The sequence below is a fragment of the Leiobunum rupestre genome, chromosome 1, assembly GCF_980474605.1.
Source record: "Leiobunum rupestre chromosome 1, qqLeiRupe1.1.hap1, whole genome shotgun sequence".
In the NCBI taxonomy this organism is placed as follows: domain Eukaryota; kingdom Metazoa; phylum Arthropoda; class Arachnida; order Opiliones; family Sclerosomatidae; genus Leiobunum; species Leiobunum rupestre.
In genome coordinates, this window is record NC_143384.1 from 94,220,374 (window position 1) to 94,240,349 (window position 19,976).

The window sequence follows — 19,976 nt, forward strand, 5'->3', positions numbered from 1 at the left end:
ATACGATGGGGAACTTAAACATAAAAATACACTCTTTGACCTTAAATTGATTAATGAAACTATCTCTTACGGTTTTCAATGGGATCTGTGCCCGTATTCTTAACCTCGGGCATCTTGGGCTCAAAGGATCGAGGGGACAGAAATAAAAACTTGTTGAGGTTAACGGTAATAGTTAGTGTAGGGAGCTGTTGGCTCGCGTGGCATGCAGGGCTTGCCACCACCCTCCTACGCATTGTAACCCGGCCACCTGAATTAAAGGCCTCAAAAGTCGCTTGATGACTTAGGCCTAAGGTGGTGCCTTGCGTATTAGCCTAGCTGATTATTATTATTATTATTATATACACTTACACAATAAATAATAAACACTACAATTAATATACTACAATTAAGGGTCTACAATTAAACAATGGCAATATTAACTAAATAAATGATAACAACGAGGGTATAGCGCGAACGAAAAAGGTAATCCGAACGGTATAAATACACGAAGCGGAATGAACTCTCAACCTCGAGGGGACCTTTTTAACCCTTTTGTCGAACAATAGTGAGGAATTAAGCCTTCTTTCCAAAAATAATTATCTGCGTTTTCACCGGCTATTTCGTATTTCGACCCTGGGTACTCTACAAGGGGGGGGGGGGGGGTTATGATGGAAATTCTACTCATCACTCGGTTTTGGTATCCTCCGCTACGTTGTCGTCTCTCCGTTTACGGGTTTTCTCGTTCCTCGGCTTACGTAAGATGCCCGACACACGCACTTGACAGAACGGGACGTCTTTGGGGATTGCTTGTTTACGCGTTTCTTTATTCACACTTTTCTTTAATTCTCTTTATTTAATCGTCTACGGTTTGGCGGCCGGATTGCGGGTTTCTTCCTATATTCTTTTACTTCTCAAGCTGACGGGGGCGTAGGTACTTCGGGTTTCAGTCTGAAATGTCCGGCTAGGCTAGGGAATCGGTCTCGGTCATCTCTTGCTCTTCCGGTCGGAATGCCCTGGATGTAGATCATCTAGGTAGTCAGTGATGGTTGTTGCGATCATGAGGGTTGCAACGAGGGTTAATTAATATCTAAGCGCGACTTCATCGCACATTATTTTCTATTTATTCCGACATGGTCCTTCTCTTGCCAGAAAGGCCGAGTTTCGTCTTGAGAAATCAGACTTCTGTCCAGTTCTCTCGAGCTCTAGCAAAAGCAGAGTAAAGTCTCTTTGGGGCTCCGTCTCTTGGTTTTGTTCCGGGTATTTTAGGGCGGAGTAGAAAATAAAAAATATTGGTGACCTCCCATTTTACGTGGGTCATTGGTGCACCTAAGACTTGTGTCCTGTCATGGGACGTATGACGTCGTCTGACCTACGAAAGGTCGCTCGGGGTTCCGGGGGGGGGGGATGCCAGATAGTCTCGAGGTTCCTGATTTTCTGTTTCCAAGCGGAAATGTCCGGGCGCCCTTTCGATTCTGTGGCCTGGCCTTGGAAAACGTGCGCTTTTTGTTGGAATATCGCTACCTGGAAGTGGATTAGAGGCTCGCGAACATGATAAGGTTTCCATGGGATCACTGTGAGCTGAGGGGATATTATTATTATCCTGGACCTTCACACTCTCGCGCCATGTGGAGCAGCTGACACGCCAGAATTTTACCCCACTCTCCTCCGCGACAATCTCGCCACTTTGGAAGTCCTTGAACATTACTTCGCACCGGACCGGCTCCCTTTCTTGCTTCGTGCGTGGCACTTAACCAGAGAGCATAATCTTTCCTGGCTCTTTCATACCTCCAGGAGTCACATCCCACCCACCCCATCTCCTTCTTGGGAACCGCCCACGGTGAAGGTCATCTCCCGCTGGTTGCATTCTCGCAAAGGCAACCTCTGCTCGGACGCGCTGAGGCAATCTTTCCTCGCGACGCTTGACACTCTCGCCAAGGATGCGACCATTATCTACACTGACGGTTCTCTCGCTTCGGACTCAGGAATCGCCGGCGCCGCTTTCGCAATTCCATCTCTCGGGGTTGGAGCCCGTTCCTATGTCTATTCCGGTCATCCCATCAACAGGATCGAGCTACTCGCCATAAAACTAGCTCTTTCCTATGCGTCAGCTCATCTTCACAGCTCGGTGATCGTCTGCTCGGATTCTATGAGTGCCCTCACCATGCTCCATAAGCGCTCTACTGACCCGGTAGTCACGGCAATTCACGATCTCTGCGACAAGTACCCTTACTCGGTGACTCTCCTGTGGTGCCCGGCTCATATAGGAGTGGAGGGCAACGAAACTGCGGATGGACTTGCGGGAGTCACCGGTCTTCCGCGGTTATCTAAGGTGGATTTCTTTCTCCCCGCGATGCTCTCCGAACTGAAGTCAGTGTGCAGCAAGGTCCGGACCACTACTTGGGCTGATTCCTGGACGACTCTAGAGTCCGCGTATGCTCTTTATCGCGCGAAGCCGAACCCGGGTTCACGCGAAATCATGCGTCTACAGCTTACGCGACGCGATGACACTCTTTTGGCGCGTCTCGGCTGCAACCGCCTTCCGTCAAAAACGCTACTTTTTCGATTCAACCTGTCTCCCACAGACAGTGGTACGAAGTGCGGTGCTGTGGACACTGTGGAACACATTCTCTTCGTCTGCCCCGACCAGCTTGCACCTCGGCTGCGTATACACTCCGCCCTTTACAAGAGCCATCTACCGGTTTCTTTGGATGGGGCCCTCAAGGCGGTTTACGCGGGCTTCGTCGAGGTGGTCGCTGCCACCTGTGTCATTCTCCGACGTGCCATTCGGATCTGAGAACTCCTTTCTGACATTCATTGTGTATTTTACTCGGTCGTGTTTTATAGTTATATTGTGCATTTTCATTATTATTTTTTCTCGCTTTTGCACTGTTTTTTTTGTGTATATATATTTGTATATATTTTCCCTTGGCGCGCTTGGTGTGAAGGCTCTACGCTATATGCACCAATTGCCCACACTATGTTATTCTGCCCCCTGCCCCAGTTTCAGATAATTTCATCCCCCAGTGTCGAAAAAGGGTTCAAACATCTTTTTGCTTTTCCCTTCGCTATCCCCGTATTTATAGCGACGGTCACCTCGTAATTCGGACTTCGTGGTTCTCAAAGGCATTGTAACTGCTGACAATTTTGACAGTGCTAACAATGCCGGACTTAATCTGAGGTCGGGAGAGCGAGCTGACCCGTCGCTATCAATGGTGGGGTTTCGAGGGGGAAGTAAAAAGGATGTTTGAACCCTTTTTTGGCAAAGAGGGGTGAACCTAGGCCTTTAAGGAGGGCGCACGTGTTTCTCCACGTGGTGGATTATTACCCTATGTTATTCTCTCTTGTATAGAAATTATTATTGTTTGTAGTTTTTAAGTAAGTACCGCATATTATGGTTATTATTATTTACGTAAGTATTAATTATTTATTGTTTTAGATATGAGTTTCAGTGGCCGGAATGAACTTTCGGTGACATTGTGAAAACAATGAAAATTTTGGGTATAAACAATTTTTTTACTCTTAACATTTTATTACATTATTGTACCGTATTATACCAGAGAGTGTTAAGTCGCTTCGCTACAGAGAGGCGCCTCTTCCTATCCCCGTAATGTTAAAATTTCGTGGTACGTTTTTTCCCCATGAGAGCGTTGAAGAAGCAGACGACCGTGTTTGCAATTCCCGGACACACGATGGCACTGTAAAATTGCTTATCAAAGAAAAATAAAATTTGCTCTCAGTAGGTTAAAGTTGAATTCAGCTCAGTCAGCTGTGATGTTGAATTATTTTAACTATTTAAGTAAAACAGTTGATTTCGTAAGAAATATAAAAGTAAGTACAAGAAAAATCAATCCCTATTTCATTTCATTATTATCAACTGTACTTTTTTAATATATCAAAAGAAATTCGTGGAATCTAAAGTGGAATATTTTATGGGCTGGCCAAATCTTAATTAAATATAATCTTTGTCAGTGAATTGTCCTTTACCTTGCAAAACCCAATGGTTATCATATTTGGACAATTCTTCATCATGGTCCAGGAGCTGGTACGTTAAACGAGTCTGTTTAAAATAAAGTCATCCAAATTGTCAATTCAATATGAATCTGATGGTTTTAAGAGGCTATTGACTGATGCAGCTCTGTACGCTGCCTGGTATTGTTGAGGATTTGGATGATCTCAATTGTCTCCTTATTGGCCAATGGAACCAAAGTAGTTTTCTAAAAATCTTGACTAATTCTTCCAGTTACTAAGAACTTAAAACCAAAATTATCCTTTATATCATTCCATAGGAGTAGCAAAGACTGAATTGATAGTTTCCACCCTTCAATACAAGGTAAGGTTTTATACCTACAGTTCTGAAGCTACCATGTATTAAACCTTTCCAATTTTTCTTTCAGCATTGGTATGTGGATGGATTGATCAGTCATTGCTCTCTTACAGTGTGTTTCATTGTTTAATGTCCTGCTATTGCAGCAATCAAAAAGGCCGTTCATGTGTAAGAGGAACTCTGCTGTGTATGTGCTTTCAATTGTTAAAACTCTCCTAATCCCATTGAACAGGCCATTTGAATTAGAAACACTTTGACTGCAAATTTGGGCAGCTAAACTGACTTTCATGTTAGAAAATGCTGGTAACTTGATATGTTTACGTTTCAGCATATGTGTGCTTTGAAACTTACCAATTTCTTGGTCTATTTTGAAAAACTGTTCTAGGACTGCCCAAGAAACTAGATTGCCTTCCACTATTCAAGAGATGTGGAGGATCAATTTCAATGAATGGCTTTTCCACTGATATCCCCATACTTTTGAACAAATTTTGATTGCCTGTTCCTTGGTCACAGACTACAGCTTTGACAATAAGGCCAATACGTTTTAGGTGAGTTACGCAATCATGAAGCAATATCTTTAAAGTCTGTTCGTGACAAGCATCTTTTGTGAGGAAGTAACCAATTGGTGGTTTGAATTTCAGTTTTATGTCATTCACCATGAACACTAGGGCCTGATTTGCGTACTATTTTGACCTTCCATATGGACCGAAGTCTACGAAACCCGAGGGGGTAGCCACTTAAGAAATATGGTGTACAAATAGCGAGAAATAAAAATAAACATTCCTAGAAATCCACAAGAAATATTGGAAATATCAGAAATATTTGTAAATCTGGTGTACAATTTTTTTCCAAGTGCCTACCCCCCTCGACGAAACCTTCAATGTTATCGTTTTCATTATTGTCAAAATGTTTAGTTGAATGGCTATAATTATGTTCAGTACAAATATATTTAAATGGAATAGAATTCAATATATAGTTCTGGGTTTAAATTCATAGGAATTAACTTCATCCAGTAAAAAAAAATTCATTTAAAGCTAGTGTTCATCATTGTGAATATTTTATATAAATTATCATTTTCTTCGTTGAATTGATTTTGGAGGGCATAATTTGGCATTTGTAGTGCTGCGTTTACCTTACACAAGATTGTAGTTGTAATATGATCTTCAGGTGCATTTATATTTGCTACTATTTGAATTAATTATAAATGAACAGAAGGCAGTAAGAGACCATGGCGGGATATGTTTTTGCCTTCAGTTTACCTAGGGAAAACCGTGGTTTCATTGGAATTTTCCAAAAAAAATTGTAGGTGTAAGCCGGTTTTTGGTTTTGATATTCATAAAACAATCGTCAGTGAAATGAAGACCGCAAAATACGTGGTTAAAGTGCAAGTAATCTGTAGTTTTATTTTGGAGCTTTTCACTGTTTACATTTTGCAGCCACTGCAGAACTATTAAGTTTTACGAAATGTTAATGCTTATTAAATTAAAACGTGTATTCACCGGTCTTTATCCCTTGAAAACTTGAAAAAAAAGACAGACGCGTGGTTACCTTTTTATTCGATTTACAATTTTTAGCCGAACAAGACATTTCAAAATAAATTAAACTTGCAAAAATACCTAAAACACTTCCTTTTTTGCGTCTTCTCAAACTCTAATCTAGCGCGCGCCGGAGATACTACTAGCGCCATCAAACGCCCGGGAATTGTGGACATTCTCGGCGAATAAAATCGTACCACGGATTTTTTAAAGAGAGGCGCCTCTCTGTAGCGAAGCGACTTAACACTCTCTGATTATACCGTTGAATTAATAAGTAATAACGATTTAACTATTAATAGCAGACAAAATACATATGTATTTTGTCTATGCTCCAAACCTAGGCAAAATTTTATATTTTTATTTGGCAGTACCGTTGATGACCATTCGTTAAGTTTCTGTTGTGCCTCGTTGTATCCCATTCCTGATCATGAAATTTTGAAACTTGCTTTAGTATAATTTAAGTGATCATTTAACTAGATTTAATATAATCTTTAAATTGAACATTCATCCGGAGCTGCCATTGCATTGGTAATTATTTTGTTATAATCCTATTATTGAAGGTAGGGTGTGGGCTCGTGGGATTGCAGGGCTGTTGCGTCATGTGGGACGTTTTGGCGCCATTTTTAAATCGAAAAGTTTTTTGCATGGAGATAGTGTATTCTAAATTGAAAAATTGCCAACTAACACAAGAGTATGTTTTTTTTGCAAATTGTTCCTAGAAACGTTTTTTACAAGTGTTTAAGAGGTATATTGAAGCCATGTTCGCAGCTGATATCTTATTTAAGTGTTTGTCTGTTTTTTCATTCCCTTACTAAAAAAATAAGTGGTCTAGGAAATACTTTAAGTTGGTATTTGGAACTGGAACAAATACCAACTTAAAACCAACTAAATACCAACTTAAAACCTATTTAAAACCAACTTGCAAATAATATGTAATTTTATGACCACTAAAAACCAACTAATTGCCAACTTAAAGAAAAAAGTATTTTCCCATCAACTTAATAACAACTTATTACCCCTTTAAAGGGAATATAACCTGCAAAGCAATCTTTATGGAAGACCCCTTCAATTTTTAAAATTTCCCTATACAGTGGCGCCAAACATTTTTAAAGTCAAAGGCTAGAGTGGCCAAACCTGCAAACGTTGGTGTTCCACACCAAATACCTGAGGTTATATTCCCTTTAACTAGTTTATTGAAATATTCTGACCACTTGAGCCTACTTAAAACCAACTTAACGTCAACTAAAATGTGTATACCAACTAAAATCCAACTTTTTTTGGTAAGGGTTATCATTATTGTTTAAAGATATGGTTACACATTATTAGATAACATCAATTGCAAGTGGGGTGTCACAACAGAGGAGGCTAGAGCCCCTCTTGTTGTGAAACCTCAGAAGCGCCTTTAATTTCTAAATTTGAAAGCTTAGGAAATTAATTTTGCAAAACGTTTAAACTAAACTTATGACCATTTTTGAGGACGTACCATTTGTTTTCAACTTTTACTTACAAGGAGACGACCCGAGGTGTAACACACCGATTTTGTTCAAACTCGGGGGTTTGGTAGACCTTCATGCAACTTGAAACACCCTAAAGGGAAATGTCTCCATAGGCAACCGTTTTGCCATGGCAACCAAAAATGTTTTTTACAACACAAAATGGAAATTTTCCCATAGAAAATATCATGGGAATCTGACCAATATTAAGGGTACCCCCTGTAAAAAAATTTAATTTTTGAAAATGCTAAAAATAGAAAATATAAATAAGAAAATAATGAAAAAGTTCGAAGTTGATTAAAATCTTTACAGGGGTACCCTTACATTTGGTCAGATTCCCATGTTATATTCAATAGGAAAATTTCCATTTTGTATTTTCAAAAACATTTTTGGTTGCCATGGCAAAACGGTTGCCTATGGAGACATTTCCCTTTAGGGTGTTTCAAGTTACATGAAGGTCTACCAAACCCCCGAGTTTGAACCAAATCGGTGCGTTACACCTCAGGTCGTCTCCTTGTTAGTATTTACATTATACCCCAAGATAATAGGAATTAGTGGTTTCTACAAGGAATCTTTTAAGAGAGCTATAATACATATACTGATCTATCCTCTGTAAAGACAGCTGCATTCGAAGGAAAAACAATTCATTGAAATCAAAATATTTCTATCCCATTTACATTTTAATGACACTGATAATGATAGAAAACCATGAGACCAGATCAAATTGTTTTTTTGAAAATTCATCCTATTCCTCTTAAGAATGATAAACATCCCTCTACCCCTGTTCCATACACACGGACCTCACTTCTAAACAGGGTTACCACAGTGGGGTGGCGGAGTGGTTAGCACTTTCGCCTCGCAGCAAGAGGAGCCGGGTTCGAACCCAGCTTGTGGCACTGGCTGAAAACTCGGAACAACTCCTTCTGCGTTGAGTTTGCAAGTTCTCTCCCCACTGGTTTAAGGGGTTTTCCCCCGAGTTCTTCGGTTTCCCCTTCCATAAAAACTTGTCGAGGTTAACGGTAATAGTTAGTGTAGGGAGCTGTTGGCTCGATCTCGTGGCATGTAGGGCTTGCCACCACCCTCCTACGCATTGTAACCCGGCCACCTGAATTAATGGCTTCAAAAGTCGCTTGATGACTTAGGCCTAAGGTGGAGCCTTGGGTATTAGCCTAGCTGATTATTACTTGGAAAACCGAAACCCAGAATTCCTGGAAAAGTCAGGGAATTTGAATGTGGGTCTAAAAGTCAGGGAATTTGAATGTGGGTCTATAAGTCAGGGAATTTGAATGTGGGTCTAAAAGTCAGGGAATTTGAATGTGGGTCTAAAAGTCAGGGAATTTGAATGTGGGTCTAAAAGTCAGGGAATTTGAATGTGGGTCTAAAAGTCAGGGAATTTGAATGTGGGTCTAAAAGTCAGGGAATTTGAATGTGGGTCTAAAAGTCAGGGAATTTGGATGTGGGTCTAAAAGTCAGGGAATTTGAATGTGGGTCTAAAAGTCAGGGAATTTGAATGTGGGTGTAAAAGTCAGGGAATTTGAATGTGGGTCTAAAAGCAGGGGCGTAGGAACGTTCTAGAAGTTGGAGGGGGCAAAGATAAACAAAAAGGGGTCTGGAGAGTGGTTTTGAATTTTTAATGGAGTGTAGCTTCTCCGAATGCATGTGTACTTTTTACTACTATGCAAATTGGCGGGAAAAGACTGAAATTTAAACACAGTTGAGGTTCTATAAGCTTTATATGCTTTTAAAATGATAATTTGAGCCTTTTGAAGATTTCAACTGACCAAATAGTTAGAGGGGGCAATAACATAAGTTGCCCCTCCCAGCAAAATTCTAGGGAGGGGCATTGCCCCCCTGCCCCTCCCGGTTCCTACACCCCTGTCTAAAAGTCAGGGAATTTGAATGTGGGTGTAAAAGTCGGGGAATTTCAAAAATCAAGGAAATCGGCAGTTTCTTTTTAAATAGTTACCACGCTTTCTTGGGGGTAACGTTGTCTTAATGAGCTAAAGACGTTTAAAATTATGTTTTTCTCTTTACCTGTTACCAATAAACCTTTATCATGCTTTTTATAGTAACCTCTTGTACTATTTAAAATATTTGGAGGTTCCATTATCGAACCTTTAGAAAAATAATTCGGCTGTATTCAGTAATTAAACTCATGACAACATGAAATTAAAAAATAGATTCCAATTTCGGTTCCTAGATGGCGCGAAAATACGATGAAAATCACGAAATTTGAAATTGACCGTAAAGTGGTCCAATTCAAATTTTGCGTGGTCGACTGGCCGGAAATGGTCTGAGGTATCCTTGCGCCGACTGTACTATATATTTTGTCTTTCTTAGCCTGCAACTGACTATAGACCATCTACTTGACTTTAAACGGAATATAGTGTTTTATGAACATACTTGGTAGTAATTATCAGTAATTTAGATCCCTTAATATTGCACAATTTTATGCAGTGAGTTGTTTGGCAAGTCATTTTCTATTAGGCTAAGAGGAATATTATCAGGAATTTTTTCATCGTCAAAATTATGATTTTTATCTATTGAACAGCCATGGAAATACCCTACTTTATTATCTCTTAAAAGATAACATTTTGTGTTGTTTTGTACCAGGCATAGTACGTGAACATGGATATGAAGCTACCTCCTTTATCCTTGAAGCAAGCTGCCATATTTCAGTTGGGAAAACACCTATATATATCAAAGAACATACATGCCCAAGTAGAATCGCCTTCAAACAACCAGAATTGGTTGGAATTGAATTATGAAAATATCAAAAATGATATTGAAACACTTGGACTACCCAAAAATCTCAAATGGTGCCTTCTCGTTATTTTAAAACCTCTTGGCTGGGAAATAACAAACTTGATGTGTTCTTTCCGAACCCTCAAAATCAAGGTTAACCAACGTTTTGAAATTTGTTTGTCGGTGTCTGGTGCTGTCGATCACAAAACCACCGCTGAACTTTTTGTTCGCAATGAAAGAAATGACTTAAGTTCTCGGTTCAGATTGGCATGCTTTCACTGCCTTGAAGACCATATTGTGGATTTATATCAGCCAGGAGAATTTGACATCCATTCTCTGCTTAACAATATAGAATCTGTAAAATTTCTAACTACATATTGGAGCCACTATGCTGAAAATAAGCTGTGCGAGTTGGAAGCCAGTCTAAATCTTAAAGTATTTTCAGTTCATGAGTACGCTATGAAAAAGACTGTGAATTATTCTACATCAGCCGTTATATTTTTCTGGAACAAACTAACCCCAGAAAGAAGAAATACAATAATAATTCCTGTCATGAACTACATATTTCCTGGAATATTTTTGAACCAAAGTTTACTAGTTCACTTTTTAAAACAAATTGATGAAATTAGCTTATTGCAACTAAACTATGACATTTCGAATATAGTTCATACATTATTGTATTTACCTTTTTACCATGACTATGCCTTAAAATTAGCTTGCCAGAAGTGGAACTACTTAAATGGAGATGTTTTTCTCAGTCTTTTAAACCTAACTTTTTGCGATTATTCCCCTGAAAGAACACATTTCTTGTTTTGCTTATTTTGGAATGAAGCTCCTGAATCCCTTAAATTATACGCTTTGGATAATGAGCAATTGATGGATTTGATTGGATCAATTCTCTGTTACGGATTTGAGTCTTTGGCTAAATTCCTGTGGTTGCAAGTTGACAGTGTGGAGAGAGATCGAAAAATGATATCATTTTGCCATTATTTAATCAAAAAGAATACGTGGTACATTTTGAATGAGTTCATTCCATGTTTCATCTCTAGTTACAGTGCAGTACTTAAGCTGAAGACTGAGATGGAGTCCCACGCTTTGATTGAATCTGAATATTTTCCTGAGAACTTCCAAAACTGGTTTTTAACAGGGCAGCAGAAGCTTTGTGATTTATTGGGCAATTTAACATTCTGATTAGTGATGAAATATGTAGTTCTTGATAGCAATTCCTTGTTATTAAGCGGTCTTAACCATCTATTGCTAGTTTATTAGATGTTTTTATTGTATTATGTAAAGATGATATTAAAAATTGCGTACAAAATGAAAAAGGTAATTACTAATGAAGGCTTTAATTAAATGTATTAACTCCCACAAGCCTTACATTTGCATATTCATATATTCATAGTATTATTTTAAACAAAAAAACCCTCTTGATTTAAATCAGCTAGAGAAAAAACACGAGAACCATCAATGGTCTAGAGAGTGAGGAGTAAAAACGCGAACAAGTAAAGAGACCAAGAAGTGGGGGAGAAAACTAAGCTTTATTGGGGAAAAATATGCGGTACTTCGGCCAATAGGCCTTCAAGGCGAAAAACTTTATTAGGACTCATAATAAAGTTTTTCGCCTTGAAGGCCTATCGGCCGAAGTACCGCATATTTTCCCCAATAAAGCTTAGTTTTCTCCCCCACTTCTTGGTCTCTTTACTTGTTCGCATTTTTGCTCCTTGATTTAAATCAGACAACCCTAATATTCAGTGTGTCAGTTAGTCTAAATAATAAGAAATAATGTTTTCATTGATTGTTGTCATATCAAAACGTCTTCTTAATGACGGCAGCCAGCCACTGAATTTTAAAAAAATGCACATTTCACTTAAGTTTATGGCCACATTTTTCTTGAGCCACTTTCGCAGGAATATTTTTCCACAAGCCTGCGTACCTGCATGGCCACTTGAATTTACCCTTTAATCATCTTGCGTACAAAACTTTTCAAATTACACTGCACTGAAACTATTTAATACAAATTTGTTTGAAGTTTTTGATTTAAAAACTTATCTAGGAAAAACTATCTTATAAAATATATCTATCCCAAAAATTGCATGCAATTTTTTCTAACCCCTCATCCAATTTTAAATGCCCAAGAATAGTCAGTATTATTTTTAAATGTTATTTAATTGTTACATATTTTAACTAGAATTGGCTTCTAAATGGATCTGCGATTGTCTGTGCCTTCTTTGAAGCAAGTTGCAATTTCTCATGTAGTGAAATATATGTGGCTGTCCAAAGATATTATCACAATATCAAACAGCTGTGATTCTTTTCACAAGTGGATGATTGATATTGAATTCAGTGATGTGAAGAAACTAGGGCTGCCACTAAACCTAAAGGAAGACGTTGCATTGCAGCTAGAGCCTTTTGGTTATGAGGTTATGAGTTGGCTGAAAGAAATGGAAATGTTGCATATCAAATTGAAATATCCACCTGAACTACGTTTGACTTTTTGTGGCACTATAGACCGTAAAACGTGGGCTGAAATTTTTGTGCGTGATGAAAGGAATGATTTTAGTTCACGGTTTAGACTTGCTTGTTTCCACAGCCTTGAAGAATACATAGTTCCCCTTTATCAGCCGGAACACTTTGATGAACTTTCTCTTATTAATAATATTGAAAATCTTCAATTTTTAACAACGTATTGGAGCCACTATGCGGAAAACCAACTGGAAGAATTAGAAATAAATATAAAAGAAACTAATCAAACTGATTCGTTATACCAACATGCTCTAAAAATTTGTGTAAAAATTTCCACATCTGCTTCCAAGTATTTCTGGGCTAAACTAACACCTAGTGAACAGCTTATTGAAAGCCAAAGATTTTTTAACCAATACAGATATCAAGCTTTGAATCTGTCTGAAACTCAGAAAGACCTTGTATTGTTCTTCCTTAGTGAGGTAAATGTGGTGAATGTACCAAATTTTTTTGGTAATATCACTGAAGTCTTGTTACCTCACTTAATCCAGTCACCTTTGCACCAAACGTATGCCATTAAAATAGTTAGTCAAATGTGGGAGTCATTTACAGGCGAAGACTTTGTTTACCTTTTAATGAATACCTACTTTGAGTATAAATACTTAAGAACCATGTCAACATTTGCCTTATTTTGGATGGAAGCCCCTGAAGTTTTGAAAACACAGGTTTTTGAGAACGAGGAATTGATTAGTCTAATAGATTTTTTTCGAAATAGCTATATTTTTGTTGTAAAATTTCTGTGGTCACAACTAGAACCAGAAGAGAGAGATAGGAAAACAATTGATTTTTCTCATTATTTGATTGAGAATCATGAGTTTTACATTCTCAACACTTTCATTCCTTTAATAATTACCAACAAAAATGGAGCTTCTAAACTAAAGATAGAAATGGATTCCTATGCCCTGAAGACTAGTGCATTTTATCCTGACGAAGTAGAAGTATGGTATACAATGGGAAGAGAAAAACTGCATAAGCTGCTGGACGCATTAAGTTTATCAAACTATGATTGTATTTCATGTTACGATTAACTTTTTCCAATTGAAGTCATCCAGTGTCTTAACCATGGGGGGAAGGGAGCGATCATCATCAACGTTTTCCAGAGTTGACAAATTTAGTCAGTTATATTTGTCTAATTTTTTAAAGAAACCATCTCTAATGTAGTTTTTTTTTTGCGTATTAAATTTCCTCTTATGTTTATATTTTATGGCATTTTTATTGGCACATCAATATTTAAAAGTGAAACAAAAAGTTGCAATTTAAGTAATGGATAAACAATTGAATTAATACTTAAATTAGAGTATGAACTGTAAGCTCTAACACCTTTCATATAATTAAAAAACATTGAATATAACTAAATACTATAACCAAAAATTTGTCACCTATTCCTGTTTAAATGTTTTCAACACTAATAATACCCGCTTAATTTTGAATTGGGCATAAGGGCCTACCGTTTCAGCAATAGACAGGCGCGGGAGATATCAAAATTAGGATCTACGCTTCCTAGCAGAGAAACAAGAGCACATCCTCCAAATCCCCCTCACCCCTACCACATGTACTACCTCTTGCCATCTATGTAGTAATTCTGGTAGCATGCATTGGGGATTTGTGCATAAGTTGCGATTCATGTAGTCGGTTTGGCCAGTCCTTATCCTAGGGTTAAAATCCCTTGATAGTCTTATGATAATTATACTGATAGTGAAGCTAATTTGGGTCATGGTAAACAATTATAACAGGCTCAAATAATGGTTTTATTTTAATTGCTTATTTAAAAGCATCAAAACTAATTAAGCCTTAATTGTAATGCTTTAAATAAATAAAAAGAGGCCAATCATAAGTTTTCCACAATTTTAATAATAATAATAATAATAATCATCATCATCATCATCAGCTGGGCTAATACCCAAGGCACCACCTTAGGCCCAAGTCATATAGCAACTTTTAATGCCTTAAACAGTTGGCTGGGTTACAATGCGTAGGAGGGTGGTTCCAATCCCTACACGTCACGCGAGCCAACAGCTCCCTACACTAACTATTATTGTTAACCTCTACAATTGTGCTTGTTGTAATAAAGTTAGAAATATAACTTTTCTACGTCTTAAATTGAAAGTGCTTCAAAATAGCACCTTTGCGTGTCTGCCCACGATGCTCCAAAACATTTTGTGTGACTTGAGGTGAATGAAATTTACGAATAACCTTTTCAACCCTAATGGAAAAATAAACAATTGGGCCTAAAAAGTGATCGCTGATAATTTTAGTTAATGTATTTCTTACGATTAAAGAGAAATAAAAACCACTGTATGTATAATAAAACTGTATTTAATTCTAAAAGAAAACGACTAGTTTCGCCAGCCCATTCTGGGGCATCATCAGGGCTGGCGAAACTAGTCATTTTCTTTTAGAATTAAATATCGTTTTATTATACATACAGTGGTTTTTATTTCTCTTTAATCGTAATTATTGTATAAGTGCCGCTACAGCTCTTATTAAAATGTATTTCTTATTGAACTCTATCCATAATGTCTGATAAACATTGCTACTGTCTTTCTACCCTAGCAATAAATCAATTATACCTGAATTATACCCCTAGATTTCTTACTGGGGAGAGATTTAAAAATGGTTAATTTAGCAATTCAGTTCTTCCAGGGAAATAACTTCCTTAATTGCAACTCTAACTGTGGCAGGCTTGCTAAGCCTAATCAGAAACCTTTAAAATTATCAAAATATGGATTTTTATTTTTTCAGACTAGTGATAATGCTTGAGAAACCACTGAATCTTATGTTGCCTCCGCCTTCCCTGGCGCACACATCCTATGCCAAGATAGCTTTACTTTTGTGGAGTACCAAAAACTTCCGAGCAGTAATTAACGCCATGAAGTCAAACAAAAAATATAATGAAACCACTAATGGTTTGGAAAGTATTATATTAACTCTGCCTTTACCACGCAATTGTCAAACTTTCTTGAGGGATTTTCTGTACATTGTTTGGGGAAGTATGAACTCATGGATTTCATTACACAAAAAGTACTGGGACTCAAATGATGGGCCATTTCCACAAATAATATACCAGCAACTTATCTGGACATCAAGGGGAAGAGTGGATTGTGAGAAAACTGCAGAGAATTTGGTAGAGGATGACACTTTTTGTATCGCCTTTCGTTATAGACTATCGTGTTTATATGGTTTGGAAGATAACATCCTCAAAATTTGGAGTGTAATGACTCCCGAAGATTTACACCACTTTTGTCCTTCCAAAATTCTAAATGTTGAGAATAAGCTGGTTACTTATTGGACTTACACGATTATGGGCCTCAGTGAAGAACTTAGCCAGTTATTCAAGAATATCGAAGACAACTTAAGCGTAAATGGTTTTCTATTGAAATTCTTAATAGAGTATCAAGGTAGAAGTAGAAATGCAGCACAATTCCTCCACAGAAAATGTTCCCAAGAAGAGAAGTTGCTGATTTTTAACCATTTCAAGGACAATTTACCAGCTCTTCCTGAAGAGATGGTGCTATTCCTTTCACTTATCAATCAAAATGAGCAGATAGAAATTTTGGAAGGGGACAAAGTTATAAAATTTTTTGGGTGCCTCTTGAGCTGGCCATGGTTGGATATTTATATTCGCTCCATCATGACACTGCAAGATTATATTGATGATGATTGTTTTCTGAGGTTGCTGACAGATATTATGCGTCCAATTACTTTTGCTTTTGAATTTCAAGAAACTACTAGAATTTTTGAATTTTTGTGGGAAGGAGCTTCAGAATCACGTCGCAGATATGTTTTAGAGAAATCTGATGATTTGTTATTAGATATTGTAAGATTTAAACGTAGAGCTACTGAGCAACTGATTTTACAGTCTGTGACCAACCTTGATGAACATAAAGTAATTAGGGATAAGCTAGATAGATTTAAGAAGATGTGGGAGAGTTATTTAGAGTAAAAGAGTCTGGTACTGTATGATTTATAGAGCAGCGTTATACAGTTAATATTGGACACAATATTTTATGCCTAAAGTATACATTTGTATCTGTAAATAAAATTTTGAAGTTTTGATGGTCCTATTATAATTTTATAGACACAATGTAACCAATTTTGATACCATTTTTGTTCAAATTTCAGATAATAAAGTTGTTTGATTAATTGGAAATTTCATAGTTAAATAAATAACAGCTTTATGAGGATCATCTTTTAAGTACAAAATACTTTTTTTTAAAGCGACTCAGTATTAATCTGTCCTTAATTTAAACACAATCCAAAAATATTTTCGATATCATCAATTCTTCTTATTGTAAAGGTTAAGTTTAATAACCATGGTTAAGATGTGTAAAAAATAAGTAAGACACGACTGATACTTCTTATTGGTACATATTTCATTTATAATAGTTAAAATATTGCTAGCTTTCGGGTGTGACAACCTTTGTCAAGCGTACATGATCAACTAAGATGATTAGATTTTCCGAAATGCAAAAATCTTTAAATGTGTGGTTAACTAATATAAAATCAGGGAAGACGCCTAGTTAGTGGGCACAGAAAATTCGTAACATAAATAGTTCAGTTCATTTGTTATCTACAAATACTAATGGGACAAAATTTAAAATAGAAACTAATTTAACATAGTGTAAATTTAAATATAACTTTTCCTTAATTAAAATCTAAAATCTAAAATAAAAATTATATATTTGGACAATGTTTTTCTTCAAATACTCTGTCTCTCTTAATATCAATTAAAAATAGCCCTTGAAAGAATAGACAAAAAATGAAAAGGCCTTGCTGAATTTTTCCATAGTAGCCTTTACAGTCATTAGCCGGTAGATAAATTCCTTCCTTTCTACCTTAGTTTATTTTGTGCCACTGCCTCTTCAATTGATATTATCTTCGCTACAAATGGACTCTCCACAAATATTTCATCCCGACTAAAAGCTAGAAATAAATTTTTGAGACTTAACAAAGTGACCAAATAAGAGTACATCCACCTTTTTAAGCCAGGCAAATTTAACCCTCACAACTCTTAACCATTTTATTTCCGTACAAAACCGAAGGCACAGTTAGTTCTTTTCCTTTATTTTACCCCACTTCTAAAGTCAGAAAGTTGGGATAGCTTATGGCACGCCAAACCGGACAAAATTCATACACTCACGCGCTATCAAATTTTTGACCCTCTCGCTATCAAATTTTTATACCCTCGCGCTATCAAATTTTTATACCCTCTCGCTATCAAATTTTTATACCCTCTCGCTATCAAATTTTTATACCCTCTCTCTATCTGATTTTTGACCCTCTCGCTATCTAATTTTATACCCTCTCGCTATCAGATTTTTGACCCTCTCGCTATCAAATTTTATACCCTCTCGCTATCAAATTTTATACCCTCTCGCTGTCTAATTTTATACCCTCTCGCTGTCTAATTTTTATACCCTCTCGCTATAAAATTTTATACCCTCTCGCTGTCTAATTTTATACCCTCTCGCTGTCTAATTTTTATACCCTCTCGCTATAAAATTTTATACCCTCTCGCTGTCTAATTTTATACCCTCTCGCTGTCTAATTTTATACCCTCTCGCTGTCTAATTTTTATACCCTCTCGCTATCAAATTTTATACCCTCTCGCTATCAAATTTTTATACCCTCTCGCTATCAAATTTTTATACCCTCTCTCTATCTGATTTTTGACCCTCTCGCTATCTAATTTTATACCCTCTCGCTATCAAATTTTTGACCCTCTCGCTATCAAATTTTTATACCCTCTCGCTATCTGATTTTTGACCCTCTCGCTATCTAATTTTATACCCTCTCGCTATCAAATTTTATACCCTCTCGCTATCAAATTTTATACCCTCTCGCTATCAAATTTTATACCCTCTCGCTATCAAATTTTTATACCCTCTCTCTATCTGATTTTTGACCCTCTCGCTATCTAATTTTATACCCTCTCGCTATCTAATTTTATACCCTCTCGCTATCAAATTTTTATACCCTCTCGCTATCAAATTTTTATACCCTCTCTCTATCTGATTTTTGACCCTCTCGCTATCTAATTTTATACCCTCTCGCTATCAAATTTTATACCCTCTCGCTATCAAATTTTATACCCTCTCGCTATCAAATTTTTATACCCTCTCGCTATCAAATTTTATACCCTCTCGCTATCAAATTTTTATACCCTCTCTCTATCTGATTTTTGACCCTCTCGCTATCTAATTTTATACCCTCTCGCTATCAAATTTTATACCCTCTCGCTATCAAATTTTTATACCCTCTCGCTATCAAATTTTTATACCCTCTCTCTATCTGATTTTTGACCCTCTCGCTATCTAATTTTATACCCTCTCGCTATCAAATTTTATACCCTCTCGCTATCAAATTTTATACCCTCTCGCTATCAAATTTTTATACCCTCTCTATCTGATTTTTGACCCTCTCGCTATCTAATTTTATACCCTCTCGCTATCAAATTTTATACCCTCTCGCTATCAAATTTTTATACCCTCTCGCTATCAAATTTTTATACCCTCTCTCTATCTGATTTTTGACCCTCTCGCTATCTAATTTTATACCCTCTCGCTATCAAATTTTATACCCTCTCGCTATCAAATTTTATACCCTCTCGCTATCAAATTTTTATACCCTCTCTCTATCTGATTTTTGACCCTCTCGCTATCAAATTTTATACCCTCTCGCTATCAAATTTTTATACCCTCTCGCTATCAAATTTTTATACCCTCTCTCTATCTGATTTTTGACCCTCTCGCTATCTAATTTTATACCCTCTCGCTATCAAATTTTATACCCTCTCGCTATCAAATTTTATACCCTCTCGCTATCAAATTTTATACCCTCTCGCTATCAAATTTTTATACCCTCTCTCTATCTGATTTTTGACCCTCTCGCTATCAAATTTTATACCCTCTCGCTATCAAATTTTTATACCCTCTGGCTATCAAATTTTTATACCCTCTCTCTATCTGATTTTTGACCCTCTCGCTATCTAATTTTATACCCTCTCGCTATCAAATTTTATACCCTCTCGCTATCAAATTTTATACCCTCTCGCTATCAAATTTTTATACCCTCTCTCTATCTGATTTTTGACCCTCTCGCTATCTAATTTTATACCCTCTCGCTATCAAATTTTATACCCTCTCGCTATCAAATTTTTATACCCTCTCGCTATCAAATTTTTATACCCTCTCTCTATCTGATTTTTGACCCTCTCGCTATCTAATTTTATACCCTCTCGCTATCAAATTTTATACCCTCTCGCTATCAAATTTTATACCCTCTCGCTATCAAATTTTTATACCCTCTCTCTATCTGATTTTTGACCCTCTCGCTATCTAATTTTATACCCTCTCGCTATCAAATTTTATACCCTCTCGC

At 37.0% G+C, this 19,976-nt stretch overlaps 1 protein-coding gene and 1 long non-coding RNA gene across 14 annotated transcripts; both read left to right on the forward strand.

The window, feature by feature from the left end:
* Positions 1–3,420: 3,420 nt before the first annotated feature.
* On the forward strand, positions 3,421–16,689 carry LOC149969000 (uncharacterized). Of its 4 annotated transcripts, none has more exons than XM_090155076.1 (2): positions 3,421–3,477; positions 15,339–16,689. In XM_090155076.1, the coding sequence occupies exon 2, from the start codon at positions 15,349–15,351 to the stop codon at positions 16,537–16,539; it is 1,191 nt and encodes a 396-aa protein (XP_090011202.1). In that variant the 5' UTR covers positions 3,421–3,477; positions 15,339–15,348; the 3' UTR covers positions 16,540–16,689. The 4 variants fall into 4 exon arrangements, with proteins under 4 accessions (XP_090011202.1, XP_090011201.1, XP_090011199.1 ...); XM_090155075.1 differs by lacking the exon at positions 3,421–3,477 and adding an exon at positions 6,226–6,366; XM_090155073.1 differs by lacking the exons at positions 3,421–3,477; positions 15,339–16,689 and adding exons at positions 6,226–6,366; positions 12,265–13,807.
* LOC149969001 (uncharacterized) lies at positions 3,519–5,710 on the forward strand. Of its 10 annotated transcripts, none has more exons than XR_016480728.1 (7): positions 3,519–3,807; positions 3,879–4,021; positions 4,094–4,185; positions 4,266–4,309; positions 4,417–4,606; positions 4,689–4,851; positions 4,945–5,710. It is a non-coding gene; the product is annotated as an uncharacterized LOC149969001 (long non-coding RNA). The 10 variants fall into 10 exon arrangements; XR_016480729.1 differs by having other exon boundaries at positions 3,949–4,021; XR_016480741.1 differs by lacking the exons at positions 3,519–3,807; positions 3,879–4,021 and having other exon boundaries at positions 4,034–4,185; positions 4,266–4,314; positions 4,450–4,471; positions 4,536–4,606.
* Positions 16,690–19,976: the final 3,287 nt, after the last annotated feature.

Coding starts and splice junctions, on each gene's coding strand:
- LOC149969000 (XM_090155073.1), top strand. CDS start 12,278: ATGGATCTGCGATTGTCTGTGCCTTCTTTGAAGCAAGTTGCAATTTCT.